The sequence below is a fragment of the Rissa tridactyla genome, chromosome 13 (assembly GCF_028500815.1).
Source record: "Rissa tridactyla isolate bRisTri1 chromosome 13, bRisTri1.patW.cur.20221130, whole genome shotgun sequence".
Lineage (NCBI taxonomy): Eukaryota > Metazoa > Chordata > Aves > Charadriiformes > Laridae > Rissa > Rissa tridactyla.
The window spans coordinates 11,286,790-11,305,683 of NC_071478.1; the positions used below are offsets into that span (position 1 = coordinate 11,286,790).

General features: G+C 40.0%; 1 protein-coding gene and 1 long non-coding RNA gene across 4 annotated transcripts; one reads left to right on the forward strand and one right to left on the reverse strand.

Annotated features, from left to right (window-relative positions):
- Nucleotides 1–293: 293 nt before the first annotated feature.
- Nucleotides 294–18,563, reverse strand: SMPD4 (sphingomyelin phosphodiesterase 4). 3 transcript variants are annotated; one of them, XM_054219559.1, is made up of 19 exons: nucleotides 18,428–18,563; nucleotides 18,093–18,179; nucleotides 17,441–17,583; nucleotides 17,215–17,290; nucleotides 16,231–16,339; nucleotides 15,564–15,616; nucleotides 14,781–14,932; nucleotides 13,319–13,451; nucleotides 12,653–12,724; nucleotides 8,935–9,024; nucleotides 6,186–6,331; nucleotides 5,654–5,744; nucleotides 4,555–4,655; nucleotides 4,097–4,260; nucleotides 3,188–3,393; nucleotides 2,397–2,630; nucleotides 1,530–1,661; nucleotides 1,234–1,362; nucleotides 294–762 (listed from the first exon to the last, which is right to left on the reverse strand). In XM_054219559.1, exons 1-19 carry the CDS (start codon nucleotides 18,464–18,466, stop codon nucleotides 436–438), a joined length of 2,484 nt encoding a protein of 827 aa, XP_054075534.1. In that variant the 5' UTR covers nucleotides 18,467–18,563; the 3' UTR covers nucleotides 294–435. The 3 variants fall into 3 exon arrangements, with proteins under 3 accessions (XP_054075534.1, XP_054075535.1, XP_054075536.1); XM_054219560.1 differs by lacking the exon at nucleotides 8,935–9,024; XM_054219561.1 differs by lacking the exons at nucleotides 18,093–18,179; nucleotides 18,428–18,563 and having other exon boundaries at nucleotides 15,564–15,681; nucleotides 16,249–16,339; nucleotides 17,441–17,504.
- On the forward strand, nucleotides 13,401–17,447 carry LOC128917049 (uncharacterized). The gene is made up of 3 exons (XR_008469156.1): nucleotides 13,401–13,481; nucleotides 15,204–15,385; nucleotides 17,207–17,447. It is a non-coding gene; the product is annotated as an uncharacterized LOC128917049 (long non-coding RNA).
- Nucleotides 18,564–18,894: the final 331 nt, after the last annotated feature.

Consider the following 18,894-nt stretch of genomic DNA (forward strand, 5'->3'; position numbering starts at 1 on the left):
ATTGGTGCAACTTCCTATAAATGTCTTGGTCCACTTGCAGTTTCTGTTGCCTTTGTAACTTCTCTGCCTGTAAGCCCTACAGCTAATTCTTTTTTTAGAACAGTGCAAAAGGCTTCAATGCAGTCATTGCTCAAACAGAAATGTTTCTACATATGGCATTGTTCATTTCAGTATTATAAATACTGATAGCTCATTCCCCCCTTCAAAGGAAAAGGCATTCGCTACATTCCATAGGAACACTTTTATAAAAATAAAATTTACATTGATTATACTCACTCTACAAGACCACATCGTTGTTTATAAAACTCCATTAACTTTAATATTAAAAAATACTTTAGGAAGATCTGATGTGATAATTCAAACATTTTTAGTCATTGAATCCCAGGCTCATCCTTAAAACATTTATTTTTACAAGTGTAAGCTCAGAGAAGGAAATCAGTGTTCATGTGGTTTCCATCCTTCAGAGAAAAAAGTCATTATTACAGCATAAAGAAAATATCCAATCAGGATAACGAATGTGCAGCCTATTGGCCCAATGTAAAACCAGGATGCAATGAAGTAGATCATTAGCAAAGAAATGAGAGTCCTGTAGCTAGCCAGAAACCTCAGACTGATTCTTGGTCCCCAGTTCTGGTTTGTTCTGTCCTTCACCACGGGACTATACCTGATTTTCTGTATGAGGTGGGGGTTGGTAAGATGATAGCGACAAAGTCTACCAACAAAATCTTCCCTGGAGCAAAGCGCATCCATCTGATCAGCAAACTGAGGTATGAAAAGTTTAAATATTAGTATTCTACTGCAAATACTGTCATAAAGTAAGTGTAACTTATTTTACAGTTTTCTTCATTTATAGGATGAGGATTATAGGAAATAGAGGGGAAAAAAATATCAAAACACACTTTTAAATAGTAGAACTGCTTTAAGTGCAGACTTGCCTTTTATCTGTCATACCTATAGGAAGAAAAGGATTTGGTTTTCCTGCTTTAGAAACATTTATTTTGAATGATATTCCCTTTGTTTGTCAAACATTAATAAATAACATTTTAAATGTATTCTTTATGTTTTGTGTAGGAAAAGCAGAACTACAGGTATAGAAGCTGATACTATTAGGAAATATCCATCTAGACAACAGTAAAGGAGACAGAGCAAGAACATAGTGTCATATATGCGCAGGCACAGTGAAGAACAGGAATTTGCAACAGAAAATATAGAAGGAGGCGGTGCTGTACTTACCCTTTCGTTAAGCGCTGAGGATAAACGAAATAGGAGGCGGACAAGAGTGGCATTTTCGTAGCTTCGGATGGGCTGAAGTTCAGTATCTCCTTGATACTGCACCTCAAATCTACGTAAGCCATTTATGATCTAGAAACAAGAAAATAAACTCTTTATTTTGTAGCTCCCATTTGAAGTGCCTTTATACAGGCATCTCTCTCTTGCCCCGGATAAATTGCACTTCTCTTGATGTAGAATAACAATTTGTTTTTTTAAGATCCATCTAGGGTAGCTATATGAAATCTTTCTTCTCTTACCTGGTACCTGCCGAGGGGTGTAAGAATGAGGCCATCCTCACTTTCAATGCAGTCTGGAAGTTGTTTTTTTCCATTCTCATCTTGAGCTGTCCCACACTTCATCATCATCTGGGTCAGCTGGGCTTCATTCAGCTACCCAAGAATAAAACAGTTCTAAAGCACGTGTTTGATCTGCCCCCTCCTGTTTTGTTTCCTTCTCCCTTCACAAACTCCTTAGCATTGTAACCCTTTGACAGCCAGCACAGATACCATGAACTGCTTAACAGCACCTCAGTTAGACATTAAAAGGAGATAAAAGTCTCCAGAATCCTTGTCTCTGCTCATCAAATCCAACAGAGGTGTTCTGTTTTATGTGTCCCTTACGCCTCGAGGGTGTCAAATAGCTGCCTTCTCCTAGGTCAGTTGTGTGGCAGACAGAGAAATTAATCTTCTTTTAAGTTTAACAAAAGAAATAGCCTACTTCATCCATTCACCTATAGCTGCAGTTACATGTTGTATTTTTATACCTCTTTACATTTAGAAGATACTGGACTGTTTTTAAAATTTAAGCCATGTCTTGCCTGTTTGTAAACATGAGAAAAGGTACAAGAGACAGGTTTGATTATAAATTATAGGCCAGGACAGTGCTCACTTGAAACAAAGTGGGCTTAATATTTAAAAATTAAGAACAGAACATCTAGTTCTATCTATATTGAAAGTGGTTTTGAAGTGGTCAGGTAAAGTCAAGCCTGAAAGGTGTTTACAACAAATTTGCTAGCAGGGTCTCTGGCTGTCTTTGTGACCCCACAATGTACAACAGTGGCAGAGGTACGTTTAAGGAATCCTGACTCTTGGTCACACTGCCACATAGGGAAAGTTCTTACGTACCTTAAAGATTTGGCACAAGTATTCCAGTGCCTTCTCTAAATATTCATCTGTTTTTTTGATGCTGTCTTGCCCAATTTCATCAAGGTCATTGCCTGTGTAGGAACCATTCATCTCCGACGGTGTAAATCTAAACCACGAAAAGAAGGACTGGCTAGCCGTTGTCTCCGCAGAATGGTCTGATATGGATTTTGCCGTCTGCTGCGCCTGACAAATTAACTGAGCCAGTTTTAATACCTAAACCAAAGAAAATGAATTGTGTGGGACAAAGATAAAAGACTACTAAGCATCAATACATGGATAAAACTGTGCCTTGATACCTGGCGGTGAGAGCAAACCCAGCAAACTCACTCTCTTAGTTCATATGCACTTATGCTAAGACTGTTGGTTGCGTTTCCAATAGGGCAAAGGTAGTTCTCTGCTGGTGAAGCATTTAAAAAAACTTTTTCAGGTGCTTTTTTTCCTTCCTGCGATTTTTATCTGACTTGCTGATGGGTACTAATCAATACAATGGATCAGAAGTTCACAGTAAGCATGTTTGAAAGAAAATACTTGCAATATACTACTCCAAGGCAGCAGGCTGTTACATTAATTTCTTTTAGCAAAGAGCAAGATTTTTACAGCTGTGCTGGATTGAGACCTGTCAGGTTCCAGAATTCACCATCAGTAAACTTTAACTATAGTAGTGCAGGGTGTAAAGTTTTCCATTCTTAACTTCTCGTAATATGAATGCTCAGCATTGAGCAAACACCTGTCAAAGCAGAAAGATGCGCGACAAAAAACTTGTTGCTTACCAAATTTCTGACTTCTGTGCCAAACATCTGTTTATACTGGAAGTCCTGTCCTTCCAGGCTGTAAACATGACTCTTCACTTTAAATGAGGCATCTGTAATAGCTGGAGGCCATGATGAAAAGAAGCTCCCGCCAAGTGTGGAGGTCATAAAGAGTCGGTGTTGACGATGTGGAATAACAAGTTCTGGCTCCAGGAATAACTGTTCTCCTGGAATTTGAGAAAAGTAGTGAAGATGGTTACGTGATACTCCCGTTTCTGTCTGGGGAACGTCTAGCCACACAGCATCTTACGTCTGCTGGGCAACTTGCGTTTAGGTGGGCAGGTAGTTTTAGGAGGAAAGAGGCATTAATTGCCTTTTTTTTTTTCATTTAATCGTCTCTGCCCACAGCAGAAAATGTCAGAGTGCATTTAAATGCAGACCACACAGACAGCATTTTAAGCCTGTAACTTGTTTTTCAGCAAAGGCAGCGGATAATCATGAAACTTAAGACATTGATACTTGTGAAATCTGGCCTCTCCCAAAATTACTGTATCCTAATTATCCTGAAGTGTATACATGACTAGCGGTTTTGCTAAGTATAGATACCTATAGAGACATAAGAAGTTTTAATCCTGAGGTAAATAATCAAGTAAGACGAGTGTAAGAAAAACTGACTTTACTGTAAACACACAATATTGTGTTCTTTATTCTTTGAAGAAAAGTTGTGGAATGACATTTAAGTGATGGTGGTTAGAAAAGAACTATAGACATATTAAACCTATATGACAAACATTAGTGAAGACACAAGCTTTTGAATGGTACAATAGCATGGAAAATGGGAGTAAGTCTATTCACCTTCTGAAGTAAGATGTAGCCATTGTGAAGAAAGATTGAGACAGGACAGCATAAGATGTCAAAATATCCATTTACCTTTCAGGATCATTTCAGCTAGATTGGGCTGAGCAAAGACCTTGGCTACTCGGAACACCATGAGAGCATTTTTTGGACTGACCAAGTCTGTTCGAAGAGCTCTGTTCAGAAATCCTACAAACAGCTTAGTATACATGAGCAGGTTTTCTTGAATGAAGGCAGCCCTGTCAAAGTGAGTACAGGATTTGTGAGTACAGCTATTTAAATAATTGGTTTTTTGTCTTCTGCCAAATGAGTCATTAAGGGAATGTTTTCTACTGTCTCTGGAAAGATGGTTTACTTGCACTGAAACAAAAGAATATTCCTCTCAAAACAAAAGCTTGTTAGAAATCATCTCTAATCGTGTACAGGAAGCAAATTCAGTTTGGCAGATGGTTCTTGAAATCCTGCTGTTTTATTTGGGATCTGCATAAACTTGAGGTTTGGTTCAGATTACTCACAGCTGCTTTCCTTCTTACCATTTCTCCGATACGCTGCGAGGTAAAGACTCTGTACTTTGTGGTGGCTTTTCCGGAGCGTACCTCCAAGGCTGCAAGTAACTTAACCACATCTCAAGAACCTAAGCAAAATCACACATAAAATCACGTGAGCATCAATACTTTTTGGAGAGGAAGACAGAAAGGCTTTTTGGTTTGTTTCTTTTAAAACTAGTGAATACAACGTTAATGACACCTAAAAGTTTTTTAGCAATAAAGTGCTCTCTAGTAATCTGAGTATCTTTGAAAAAGAACAGGGAAAAAACTATGTGCATGTTCATTAGGACTAATCTGGATCTTCTGTAATACCCAAATGAGATGGCACTCAAACAGCTACTACAAAAAAGGAAAACTTAGTTGGTGGTTATATTTGAGGTGCATTTAACAGCTCTGATAGTGTTCACTGAATCTCTGTTGAACTGAGTAAACAAGTTGCTACATTAAAATAATTTCAGCTCTTGTCTTCTGCGTAGACGGACCTACTACCCTGAAGAAACACAGTGGAGTCCTGATTGCAGTGAAGCCAAGAATAAATTCGCCACTTTTCTTCTGACATTCTGCCTTACATGTGTACCTCAAACACTGGGATATAGCTAACTATAGGTCTAGTGAGCAACATCTAGACCTGTTACATTCTGCACTCAAATTCCTACATTAATTACCAAGAGTCGTGGTCTGATATATTTCTTTTCCTGCTTGCAGTACATATTTGCAGTATCTATTGCAAAATAATGTTTATTACTTTTGGTTATGACCTATTGTATTAGATAGGATATTAAGAAATTAGGACCTAATAAGAATGCATCTGTTTTCAGAGTAATACCTACTTCTTTCAATCAATAGTCATTTTCAGTGTCAGAAAAATCAGCCAACAACCTGTAGTAATTCTCACCAAGATCGATTCAACTTCCTTCTTACTTCTAATTGGCACTTTCTCTAACATTAAATGTACATATTATATAGAGAATTTCACTGCTCTAAAAAAAAAAAAGATTTAAAGACCAAGAAATAGTTGCTAAAAGGCAATAACTAATTACCAGTTATGTTGAGTACAGACTTAGAAAGAGAAGCAGGTACATACTGCTCTGAAAGAGGCATCCAGAGGCCAGTGACCAAAACAGTGTTGCAGAAAGATATAAAGCTTCTCCTGGACAAACCGAGGAATTACAACCCTGCAAACAGATTCAAAGACAGTCACATGTAGAAACTAGCAGCAAATTTTAAAAACAAAAAGCCCAACCCCACCAACCTACAACCCAACACGCTTCCACAAACGCAGATACAGAGAGTTCTTCCTTAACTGAAGCTGATTCTAGCTACTGAATTTCAACTGAAATACATAAATACAAAATTCTGCACTAAGCTTGGCCAGAATCCTCTAGTAGCATTTTCTTTTCTTTCTTGTGCCAAGATATAGACTAGAGCAATAGCAAGACATCCCCCCTCCTGAAGCTGTCGCATCCCCCCCAGTCTAGTGCATGTGAGAAACACAACCTATTTGCTATCATGTACTTTTAATAATGTACTTCTGTATTTAGCAATCAAAACAACCTAATTCAACCTCTCAGGGAAAAGCTCTGTATGTTTCAGAGACTGGCTGCTCATGTACCTACCTTTTAAACTCCTCTAGTGGGCTGGCTGTGTGGGAGTGGGCTGAAGGGGAGAGAGGCTCTGGTTTCAGGCTGTTGCTGAAAGCATGTAGATGTTTCACAAGCAGCCTTACCACTAGCACATGCTCTTCAGTGGGCTTAAATGACTCCTAGATTCAAAGCAAATGACAGGAAGACAATGAGTATCATATGTTAAATGTCCAGGAGATAGTTCAGGAAAATTATATGCTCAAATCAGATATCAAAATACAAGAAATGCTCTCTTCCTTATAGGTTCTTCACTGTAGTTGGAGCCACCTGACTCTAGACAGACTTTCTCCTCAGGACAAGTTGCAGCAATCATCTGACATCAGTTCACTAAGAAACAGTAGCATATTTTTGATAATGTGATTGTAAGAAAAAATATCTACAGTACTCTAATGAATTGAATTTCAGGCTAGCATTAAGGAACAGAATAACTTGTAGATTTCAACTTACCCCTTCCTGAAAAAAGAATATTCAGCCTTTCATTACAGTTATAAGTTCATTGCTGTGGACAGCACAACAGATGCTTTGTTTATGCTCTTGACTGGCTTTACTGAATTCTCCTTCCTATGCTGGTACTCATCTGCCTTATAAGAAAGAATAATTCTAGAAAGAGTTATGGTAAGAGTAAGAACTGCTTCAAGTCCTGCGTGATCCTGTTGCTTCTGGTATTATGGGTAGAAGCAGCCTGGGGGGGAGTAGCAGAAGGAGCAATGGTGGGCCACAGTGATGTCACTAATAAATGAGTGAGTGTGTGATATAGCAGGGAGATGAATGAGGTAAAAAAAGAGCTAGTTCTCCTGGATGCCCAGCACCACAGCTGGTCTGCTGCAGAATCTGGGAACAAAGCACTAACTCCTTTACTACTGTAATCTGCTTTAAGAGTAGAGAACTAAACTCAATCCACTGCTGAAGGCAGATTTTAAGATATCGTTTGTATTCTAAGTTTCATAGCTCTCATGTTTCTCAGAAGTTGGGAAGAATGTACATGAAACACAAGTTACAGCTGCAAAAAGTTACAGCTGCAAATATAACAGAAGATGCTGGAAGAGTGTGTTAGACAATAGCTGCAAGATGTTTCCAGGGTTCCATGCTGAGGTAAGATGCTGAATATGACTGCAGGGGACTGACAGGCATTTTTATACAAAAAGCTTCCACTTCTGAAATCCAATCAACAGTATTTCCACTGCTGGGGGTGGGGAGGGAGTGTGTGTCTGTATCATTTCCACTGCTGGGCGTGGGGAGGGAGTGTGTGTCTGTATCTTTTCTCTGCAATGCCTGAGGCAAAGCAGAAGTGGTTTTACAGTCTCTGAAGATTTTTAATACACTGTAAAGTACGCTCCAGGAAAAGAGTCAAAGCTTGATGATGATATAGTCATGTAGTACAGGTAGAACTGAGCCTCTTCTAAGTGAGTGGATAACCTGTTACCAGTTCTAATGAAGGCTAGTTTTGTGTTCGTGACAGCTCCTGGTAAGTCAGCATGTTTTCTACAGTTCCGAGGAGAGCTTCTATATGAGGGCAGAACTCTGAGAAGTTACTTGGTCCTAGGAGTTTAGATTGGGATCTCCAAAAGCAATTAGAGAGGCTGAGTACTCTGCTATAGGCCTTGAAAGGGCAGAATTGTAAAAAATTCTAGGCTCCCCTTGAAGGTACCTTTTGAATTTACAAAACCACCAGTACCACTATTTCAGTACATCGTTTCAGGTGATGCTAGTAGTTTTTCCACTTAGCAATTCTTATAATTTCCTCTTCACCTGGATCAGCACCATTAGAAACAATACTGGTTTAAAAAGTATTTTTCCTCACAGATGTTTTTGTTGTCAAACTTTAGCTTACAAGATGGAGGTACACCGTTCTTTTCTTAAACACATTAATTAGATAAATGTAATAGTAAAAAAGATTTAAAGACAAGTAGTAGTTCCTGTTTTCCTTTCTAAGCAGTACCTTGAGGTATCATAGCACTTAGTTAAGCAAAAAAAAAAAAAAAAAGAAAGGATTAAACAGCAGGAAAATTCCATGTAGTGCTAAAGAGCTTTATAGTATAATAAGAGCTTTATAGTACATATGCTCAGCCCTCCCCTCTCCCAGAATGAAGACCCAATGAATAAAGGGCTGAAGTAGGAAAAGAGGAATCAGCAATCTGTTCCAACAGGAATGTTTTTGCATGCACATTTCCTGAACAATCTGCAAATGTACCACTTGTGCTTTTGCAAAACTGAACAGTCAAGTTCACATTGCCACTACAAATTTAGTACTAACCAATGACATTTCACTGGCTAAAAAATCCTAGATGTTACCTACCTTAATTTTAGGGGACAGCCATGCAAATTCTGATCTCCTCTTCAATGCAAGGTTTGCTGAAATGACTGCTGTGAGGGGCAGAAATCTGCCATCGGTGAAGCCAGTTTTGGTGTCAAAAAAATGTCAGCATAGCTGATAAACCTCTTTCTACAATGCATTACAACAATGCATTTCTAAAAATGGAGTTCCCAATTAGACCTCATAATATGCTAGATTTTAACTTTTTTCTCCAAGACCTTTGCTAATACCTCTCAGTATCTGTTTTCACTGAAAATTTAGTAAATCTCAATGCAGTGCCCTTAATCAAGTTGTAAACCCACACCTTAGCAGAAAAAGCTGTTGTACAGCTAGCACCAATACACTTTGCAGATTATATGATGGAACAAGATTTTTTAAAAAGGAAACAAAATGAAAAGATGATAATACTTGGTATGCGTGGAGGGCCTGGTAGCTGGATTGGGCAGGACTACCGTGGTGTTTACTGGAGATACTGAGTCGGTAGTGGAGAACCTCCAGCTGAGACAACAGAAACAAAAAGGAAGGGGAGGAGGGAAAAAAGGAGAGAAGAGAGCAAGAGAAAAAAAAAGTGAGAATGAGCCCAAGGAAGAAGGGTGGGGGGAAAAAATGACCATCACAAATACAGTCAGGGACAATGTATCACAATAACAACTGCAGCCACAGTATCCTCTTCGTTCTGGTATTCAGTAGATTGATTCCAGAGCCTTTTATACCCTTTATCAACTTTGAAATACAATTGGGACCAGGTGTCAAAAAAGTATAGCTGTAAGTGGCAGTGGCGGTTCTCTTTGCTGACCGTAGAGCAAGTACTGGTAGGGCATATGGAGCTTTTGCCAAATAAACTCCCTGTTCCAGAAGTTAACTGAACTGCAGCAACAAGGATTTACACACTGTTACAGTGTTTCATTAAATAACAGAGTAAAGGAGTTCAATATTCTGCAAGCTTTTTCAATACTATTTTGAAAACTGTCATTTCTTCCCATGCTGCTGGAGAAGGGGGGTTTGTATACTGGGAAGAAAATCCAAATTGATACTTTCTTCTTTCCAAGGAACAGGAAGAAAAAAGTTTGGCTATTTGTAATCACTGTGAGCCTGTCCAGTAAGTTTCTGATTTGGAGAGATCCTCTGCCTCCTTCTATTTAAAGGCCATTTGGGAAGGCTGCAGGTCTCGTGAATTTCCTCAAAAGGGGAAATTACTTTTACTACTAGAGAAACTTGAGGTGTATAAAAAGGCAAAAGACATATATAACATCAGTGTTATATGCTGATGCAAAAGGCATCTTGCCTTAACACTTGAAATCTCTGCAAGTCTCAGACAGATCCCTTCTTGGATGAATAAGGGAGAGTATTTTTTGACAATGTGATGGTGAAGAGGATACTGTAGCAACAGTGACACACATGTATGAAATTAATGAAAAACATAAAACAAAAAATGTACACTACACAGATCCCAATGACTATTGTCAGGCGTCTAAACTAACTCTCCAGATCACACCTCTGCTGTCTTTGAACAGCCCCTACCCAGTCTCCTCTAGTGCCAGTTTGGTATCTTTTGGTTTTACACTCTTCGAAGAGTGGCAGGATTGTTACTGCAAGCTCCCCAGCAGCTCGAACACATCGTCTGCTTCATAATCAACTCCCCTACCACAGGAATCGGCAATCTAATGGGCGTTCCACATGCAGTGCTGGGGTCTGTGGCACCTGGCATTGGAAGGTCAGGAAGCATTACATAAAGTTTTATCAAACAACTTCTTTTTAAGGGTTCATTGTGATTACAGCAGAAGGGAATGGGGAAAGAGATGCTGCACGCTTGGGCTCTGGATGATCTGAGAAAGAGAAAGTGAACAGACAATGTAAAAGAACAGGAAAATAGTTGAGTTAATGGGGAAAACAGTGAAACTCAGTGTAGCAAGTAGTATCAACCTCAGGTTCACACCAGACCCAAAAAGAATTCAAAGCAGTAGAAGTAGTACATCTTCTCAAAAGAAATTATTTATTACTCATTCTCATTCCACCCTCTTCTACTTGTAAAGAGACGTCTGTGATGACATTAACAAGGTTTAAGAAAAATCTATCATTCCTTGAGGCACTTCACAGGCAAGTTACACATCTGGGATCTGGCTTGGCCCATCCAAGCAAACAAGTCTGGCTGCTGGACAAAGAGCAAGTTCTGTGGAATGTCATCCCACCTTCCAATACAGGTATGTAGCTATTTCAAGTCAGTGATGGTCAAACAGGTCTAGATCCAGGGATTAATGATCACTAATTACCCCTCCTTCCAAACGCACAGAAGGCTAAATGGAATCAAGTGAACCTGCGTAACTATTAATAATTTTAAGAACAAGGTTTAAGGTGATCTTGCGTTTCCAGTCAAGCCCTTTAACCCTCATGTTAAAACAAAACTCTGAGCAATCTTATCTAGTTGAAGATGTCCCTGCTTACTGCAGGGGGGTTGGACTAGATTGCCTTTAAAGGTCCCTTCCAACCCAACACATTCTATGATTCTATTCTATGATTTCTGCATTCTCATTTGAGGAACTATCATGCAGACTATACTCCTTCAGCCCACCCTGTGACCAGTCTACAAAGTTTAGTTTAAGCATCACAGGTTCATGAACAGTCCTGTCCCCAACTGCTCTGGAACCTGCAGGAGGGATTCTTCATCCATTTATAGATGTCATGGGGAATTCCAGTTGCCTATTCAGGCATTTTAACTCCCAAAGAGCAAAGACTTCCTATTTTACACGCTCCCCATCAAAGATGAAACTAAAATATTGTTAGGGGAGTTATGGCCTCATGTTGTGGCTCAACACACCTTGTGGAGGATCCAGAAGTGATGATTTTAGAGAACTTTAAGATCTACCTAGGCCCTATTTGACCATAACATTCATAGTCATTGTCTAAATTTTTGCTCCCTAGTGTTAGAAAAGAGCATCTGAAATACAGAGGGTGAACAGAGGAGAGAAGTTTAAAGCAGCCATTATAATTTCTGGCCTAAGCACAGCGCTTGATGCACAGAGACTGAACAGACAGACAAACCAAAGGTACTTCAAGCAAAGCCTTTCCATCACAGGTGCACAGCCATGCTGCTGGGAGTCCCAAGTGGAGACTTTGCAACATTAGTGAGTTTGCATTTTGACCTCAACTTCAAAAATAAAAGACAAACCCCATCCCACTTCAGCTCTCCAATGTTTTTCCCCTAGCAAAATATAAATATGTTTGTTATTTTATAGCCTGTGGAGCAAAGGATCCGAATTTCTTGGTCAATCAACTCTCTTATTACTCCTTCACACAGGAATAAATCCTGAGTGGCTTTTATATTTCTCTCCCCTTCTGTGGAAGTCCCACTGTGACGCAGAGGGAATTCAGAGGATCAACATTTTCTCCTTTAAATTCCCTTTACACATATAGTGCTTTGATCTTAGCCTCCCCAACACTTACTTAGTTTTTACATGCAGTAGATTGTTGGTGAACAGACCACCACAAACTGCTTAAAACAGTGTATTATCCGAGCAAGAGCTTGTAAGATATTCTGAATTCTGTAGCTACAGAACTGCTTCTGACACCATTATGGTGAAAAGCGTATTTTGGAATATGGAAAAAAACCAGTTTATTCACTTAAACCTGAAGGACAGTTTAGTAAGATTTCCTTTTTTAATTTGGATTTATGCTAAAAAAAGTGCTTACCAATCTTAGAAATTATTAATTGGTATTTCGGTAACAGTTGCTATCACTGCTGAAAATCAATTTAGATAATTTTTAGCATCCATATTACCCCAGTGGGATTTAATACTATGGTTTTATAGTGGCATCTTCCCCATCATTGGTACTTTGATGATTGGTGTTCAGATTGTTGTGACCATCCCACAAACTCGTCTTTCACAAAAAAACCCAAACAACAAAACAACACAACTTCTGCAATGAAGGCAAATCTGGATGACACACTTATTCACAACATTCTTCATAACTGGATTAGTAATTCTGATGCTCTCATGTAGGTACTCTGATAAGTTATTTCTTTCCTTTGCACCAATATACCAAAAAAATTCTCCACAGAATAAGAGATTACCGCAAGATAAGAGGTCAACCGTCAGATGATGCTCATGAATTAAGTACAAACTATTACCTTGACATGAGGGGACTGCATTTTCTGATACATTTCCAGTGAATAATGATGAAGCCACATTTCAACAAAGATCTGAAAAACAAATATTTGCTCAGCTAGGGAAAAAGAAATAATCCACTGACACTGTGTGTCAGTCACAAGCTAGATATAAGAGAAGGCCACAGTATATAATTTGAAAGCTAAGCTGTACTTGTAAACAGACAGTTAGCACCTGCTAAGCATCAATAATTCAGTTCAGCAACATGGTAGGAACTTGCTTCAGAACAACTGTTAAGTCCAGATTCTCCTTTCCCTTCCCTTTAGGTTGAACAGAACCAACTTCTCTGTGCTCAACCTTTGCTTAGAGCATAGAATTGATGTTAGATGAAAGGGAGGGAAAGGGAAGGAAAAGAAATCAGGTTTAGAAACTTTTCTGGAAAAAATTACTCAAATGCTTGAGATCAGTTGTTAGATACGCAGACTAGAAAAAGATATTAAGTGCCTTTCTAAACTACAGCTTAACGTTTCACAGTGCCGCTTTGTTTCACTAACAGAAAGCAACAGCTGCACTGCTCAATTCCAAAACCAAGCTAAAGCAAATAGCATAACTGTCTCTGGTTTAAAAAGAAGAGATTCCTAAGCATCAAGAAATGTTGTGGGGTTTTTTCTTCCTTAAATCCAACTTACCTGAAGCAGTGTTTCTGATCTCCAGATCTCCTGGGAAGCTGGGTCAGCATTCACGGAAGGCTGATGGGCAATGTGCCGTTTCAGCAAGCTGGTGTGATGCATGCCATAGGAAGTGAAAGGCACTGGTGGAGACCTTTAAAGACAAATGAATGGAAATACTGAGGTCAGTAAGGCTTAGTACAGGGAAATATATCATTGCTTTTAATCACTGGATTATAAAATGGAAAACAGTCTTTGAGAAGTAAAACTTGCACGACTGATTACATACCTTAAACTTCTGCAAGATGTTATAATTACTGGTCACTTTAACTATAAACAAACACTGTATCACTATGCATACTGCATTAAACCAGTGTAACACAGACCTGATGTTCAGTAATGCATGATTTTATACTTCCTCCTTTTCAGTTTATTTGGTTTCACTCTTCCTTCCATATTCATAATTCATTTGATCTGCATTTTCCTACGTACATGCTAGGGCTCAACAGACCATCGAAAATTATATTTGAAATGTATTTAAAAATAGAAAATAGAATGGCTATTTATTTTTACATTAGTATGAAACTGCTAATATTGATAACATTTTATAATTTTGAGTAGCAAAACCAATTTTGAAAATGTGGACTTTCACACACTTAGCCATTACAAAGAACGAAAGACTGGGTTCTTGTATTGGAGAATTTTCACTTCAACTTTGTGAGTTTGTTTGTATGCCATTATCACATAGACACACACAACTCCAGTAAGTGGTCAAAAATCTTCCATGCTCTTCCTTCCAGTTGTGGCTAAATAGCTTGATCTATTACCATGCATAATGTCACCTGAAATGCAGTCACTCATTATACAATTTGATTACGAATGTGTCTTGGTTTTTTATATCGGGAAGTTATGAACTAAGAAACCTATGAACTAAGAAATCTATAACCACAGACATGGTCCTGACGCAGCAGTTTCAAAGAACTGCAGAATAGGTAATGAAAGCATTACGCAATTAAGGATGGCAAGCTCGCAACTGAAACAAAATGGCCAACTGCCAAGTTGTCTGGCTTTATAGCAACATTAATGAAAGTTGCAAGTGTCCTTATAACAGTGGTTAATACCAGTGCCATCTTTACCACATACCATATGTATCTGAAAATAGTAAAAACTACTGTGAAGTTACAGTCAGATCTGTCCTAATCCAGTTGCAGGGCACAAAACACAACTGGAGCTGCTGAAATGATGAATTTTTGTTGCTTTGTATGTGCCTTTTCTGCTCCAATAATAGCTACCTTTCAGACTTCCAAATGAAACCTTTATGGTAAAATTAAGTGAACCTAAGTCTGTTTAATTTTTGTAATTATATAATAAGTACAAGGATCATAAAGAGCAGCAGTGTTTTCTACTTGTTAGATATTTCATTCCAACAAGCCGTATTTTGTAAGCACTATTCCCAATTTGCCTCTGTCACTGCAGTCATTACCTGGGAGTTGGGGAAGGGATGGCTCCCCCAGGACTTGAATAAGGTGGAGGAAGGACACTTCCTTCTGTGGGTAGGAAACACTTCAGGTACGTGTCCACCAAGATGAAATAAGCACTGTTGGAAGGGCTGACATGATGGGTGACAGCTGAGTTCTGAAACAGACACAAGGATATACTTGGAGTTAAGTACTGTTACTTTAAGGCACTGCTAGGGAGTGTCTGCTACACAGCCAGAGCCATTTAGTATAAATAAGCAGAAGCCCAGTGGTTATAAAGGGTAAACTGAAAATGAAGACACTTTGGAGCAAAGGTAAATTACCTAACTGTAAAAGAAGTGTTGCTGTAGTAGTGAATGTAACCAATTAGGAGAAGAGTTGTCATGGTTCGGGCTGGACTGGCCACTGTCTCTACTTCTGTCTCCAAGGAGTTATACAGCACAGGTAACAACAGGGAGAGGAACCAAATAACCAGACACCAGAGCACAAAACTGCAGCTATGACTGTCTAAATGGTGTTATTGGACAGAGGGGTAGGAAACCCATTTGGAATCCATTGGCTGCTCCATGTTGGCATGTTGTTGGACAAACTGCTTACTGGTATATCTAAGGTGGGTATTTTGTTTATTATCCAGTCTTACATCATCAACCGAACCAAAGCAATAACAAATTCTAGAAGTATAAATAAAACTATTGTTAATTTAGCTGGACAGCATCTCAGCAAGCCCTTAAAGCATTGTGAAGAAAGGCTAATACTATTTTAAGAGAAAAATTGTGAATGGTACTTACCTTCTGTGTAATCAAACTAATTGCAAAGTAGAACATGTAATATTCAAATGGATCTGGTAGAACAGAGTCAAGGAACAGACAATAAGAAACAGGTACAGCTGTTAGATATCTGGGGATGCTGATGAGACATTAAATTTTTATTTTGTCAATGCTAAATTAACTTGCTAGAGCTTAAGAGTAGATTTGGCTTTGCATTCTTGCTTTCCAACCTGACTCAAACATTGGTAACTGAGGTTTTTTCTATGTGACAAGGTGTGTTTGCATTATTCTTCTTAGCACATTTCACTATCTCAAACTGAAACCAGTGCAGCTGCAGCTAGACTGCTTCCAACAAGTACCCTAGCTGCAAAGTTAACATGCCCTTTTCCTATCATATTATATAAACTATGAGTAGTTACGAAAACAAAAATTGTGAAATACAGGATCTACTGAAACTACTGGGAATTTTGTTGTTGACTTGAATAAGGCCCGAAATTCCCCCACAAGGGTTTATAAGAGGAGGATAAATTTATTTTTCATTGGAATCTAAACATTTCTAATCAGCCCAGACTCTTTAGCATGACCGTGATTTACCATGGACACACAATGAACAGACAACAGAAATGCTCGCAATCTCTCAGTTTTAGATATTTAAAAGGAATTAAATATACAACTGTTAAAAGGATACTAAGAGCCAAATTCAAACCTAAACCACCAGATGAAGGAAACTGGACTTTGTTGTGGTATAAAGAACATTCAGGTAAGACTTGCTCTTGTATTGAAGCCTTCACGGGGCCCTGAAAGATAGAGTAATGAAATACTAATCAGGCTACTCAGCACACAATATGTTTTCAGATAGTGAAGTTCTGCTGCATTCCAGCATTCTGGGATCATATCTACATTCAGCTCAGTGGGATTTTACTGCATTGCAGTAGTTCCTTGTATAAATGAATACTCTTTAGATAACTGCCAACTTCCTCACTGAATATGAGTATTCAGTATAAGAAAAAAACCAAACAAACAGCCTTCACCAAGACTTTGCCAGTTGGAGTGGGAGCATCAGAAGACCATTTGCCTGATGGCTGATGGTTTTTTTAGGGTAACTGAGCTGTGGACCAGCAATTACTATACACTCAGTTGATGTTTCCTGTTGTTAAAGGCTGTGGAACTATCTGAATCAGTTTCTAGATAGCAGGTAGCTGGTAGTAATGGAAGAAACATAACAAAACAACTCTGCAGATAACACATTTTTGTTTGAAATGTCATGCTTCATATCCAGGATAGCAGTCAGTCTTCAAACACAAGGCCACAAAGTGCTGCCAGGGAAGGCACTGCTCTGTGACGACCCTGGAAAACTATTTTCAATCCTGCAATTAGTGGCAACCAAGATAAAGCACACAACTTTCTCTGGGGATGGGATAAGAATAACAACGCAACTTTCTTCGCTGAACAGCACAAATGTCTAGGCACTAACAACCACCATCTCCTACAGACTTTATGGCTGGGAACTCTACTCCTCTAGCAACCTTTTAAAGAAATGAGTATGCTTTAAACCTGGAGCACTGAGGATATACCTTGGCCTATATTGATCTGTACATATAAAGTGTGCACAAAGTTCCAATAGCTGCAATAACAACTACATTATCTTCTTACAAATTTTTCAGTTACTCACTGGAAGATATGAGACTGGGAAATCATATCTATACTCTTCTGCTTGGAGTTTGTACACCAGCTTCATCATTGGGCCGCTGCAAGCAAGCATCAGAAAGAAAATCCATGGTAAGTACCCTCTCCTGTCTCACTTTTGTGAATATATGTTTGCACAATGGAAAAAGGTCGAACGCTGGTTCTTTGTTCCCTGTACATTTTTTAATCTGTGCTGAAATGAATGAGTTTACCTGGGATCCAGGAAATCCAAAGCCACAGGATATTCAGTAGGATTTGTTTTTCCTTGCAAACAGCGAAGATTCCAGCCTACGATGATGCCATCTAGGCTACCAAAAATGCTCTCCACTAGCCATGGGAAGATGCCATGTAGTTCCTTTAGGGAAAACAGACACAAATAGTTAATGTGTACAATTCCTCATCTGGGCAGTAAAAAGAGTGCACAAAGATACTGTCTGCCAGCTATTAACAGTACACGATTAGTTATGATTATTGCCAGCTTACCACTGTCTGGGCAGAGCTTCCATTCAAAAGATTGTATTATAATATGGCAGTAACAGGAAATCTATCCTGATTTCTGATCCAAATAAAGTTGCAAGGATACTGATCAGCACTGCATGCAACTATTGGTCACGTTTTCAAAAGTTGTTTTCCTTGTAAATCGAGGCTGAAAGTTATAAATGAAATGCAGTCAACTGAAACAATCTTTTAATGAGTAGAAAAGGCTCTTAACTCTTAGGAAATACTGGATTCCCACTGTTTCACCTGGGGGCCTCAAAAGTCTTGATGAGAGAAATCGCAACAAAGAAAATAGTGATATGAAAAAAGCAAATGCTCCTGAAATACACCAGGCAGTGCATTTCTGAAAGGGCAGGGACTGCTCACCTTGGCAGGAAACTCCTCAATGACCCTCTCCAGGTCGTGGCACCTCTGAACGAAGGGTTTGTTCACACAATCTGCCTTCAACGTGGCCTGTTAGAAACCATACGGGAAATCACATCACCGTTGCCAGAAAGGCCGATACTTATCATGGCCATGATGTAACCCTCCCCCCCCGCCCCAAATTACGCCGCTCCTCCGCTGCAGCACTTCTGTTGACATGCTGAAGTTACACCGACCGACCTTATAACTTCACAGGCACGCTACAGAGCCGGCCGTTAACCAGAAACCGGCAATCCCTGCCCGCCGCTCGGTGCCCCGCCTCCCCGCTCGCCACCCACCAGCAGGAAGCTGGGCTGCTGCAGGTGCGGGCCGGCCATGCCGCCGCTCCCCCCGGCCGCGGGGCCGCGCTGCGGGAAGAGGAGCGGAAGCGGCCGCGAGCGCTTCCCGCCCGCGCCGCGGCACCGGCTCCCTCACGGCCGCCGGCACCGCAGTTCTGCGTCACCGCTGGCGCCCGGCGCGCCGCCGTGACGCCACCGCGCCCAGCGGGGGAAAGGCGCTGTTGCCATGGTGACGGGGCCGCCGCCATTCCCCCTCCAACATGGCGGCGCTGAGGGAGGGTCCTGCCCGCGGCCCGCGTGGCTTCAGCCCCTTCCCGAGAATCTCCGTGGGGGGATGCGGGGGTTTCTTTTGCGGACGTATCTGGAGAACTGTTAAAAATGAACGGAATCGCCAGGCAAAAGGGACGGCGGTCAGACAAGCCCACGGCAGCTCGGGGTTGGGTGGTGGTGAGGGTGAAGCCATCGTT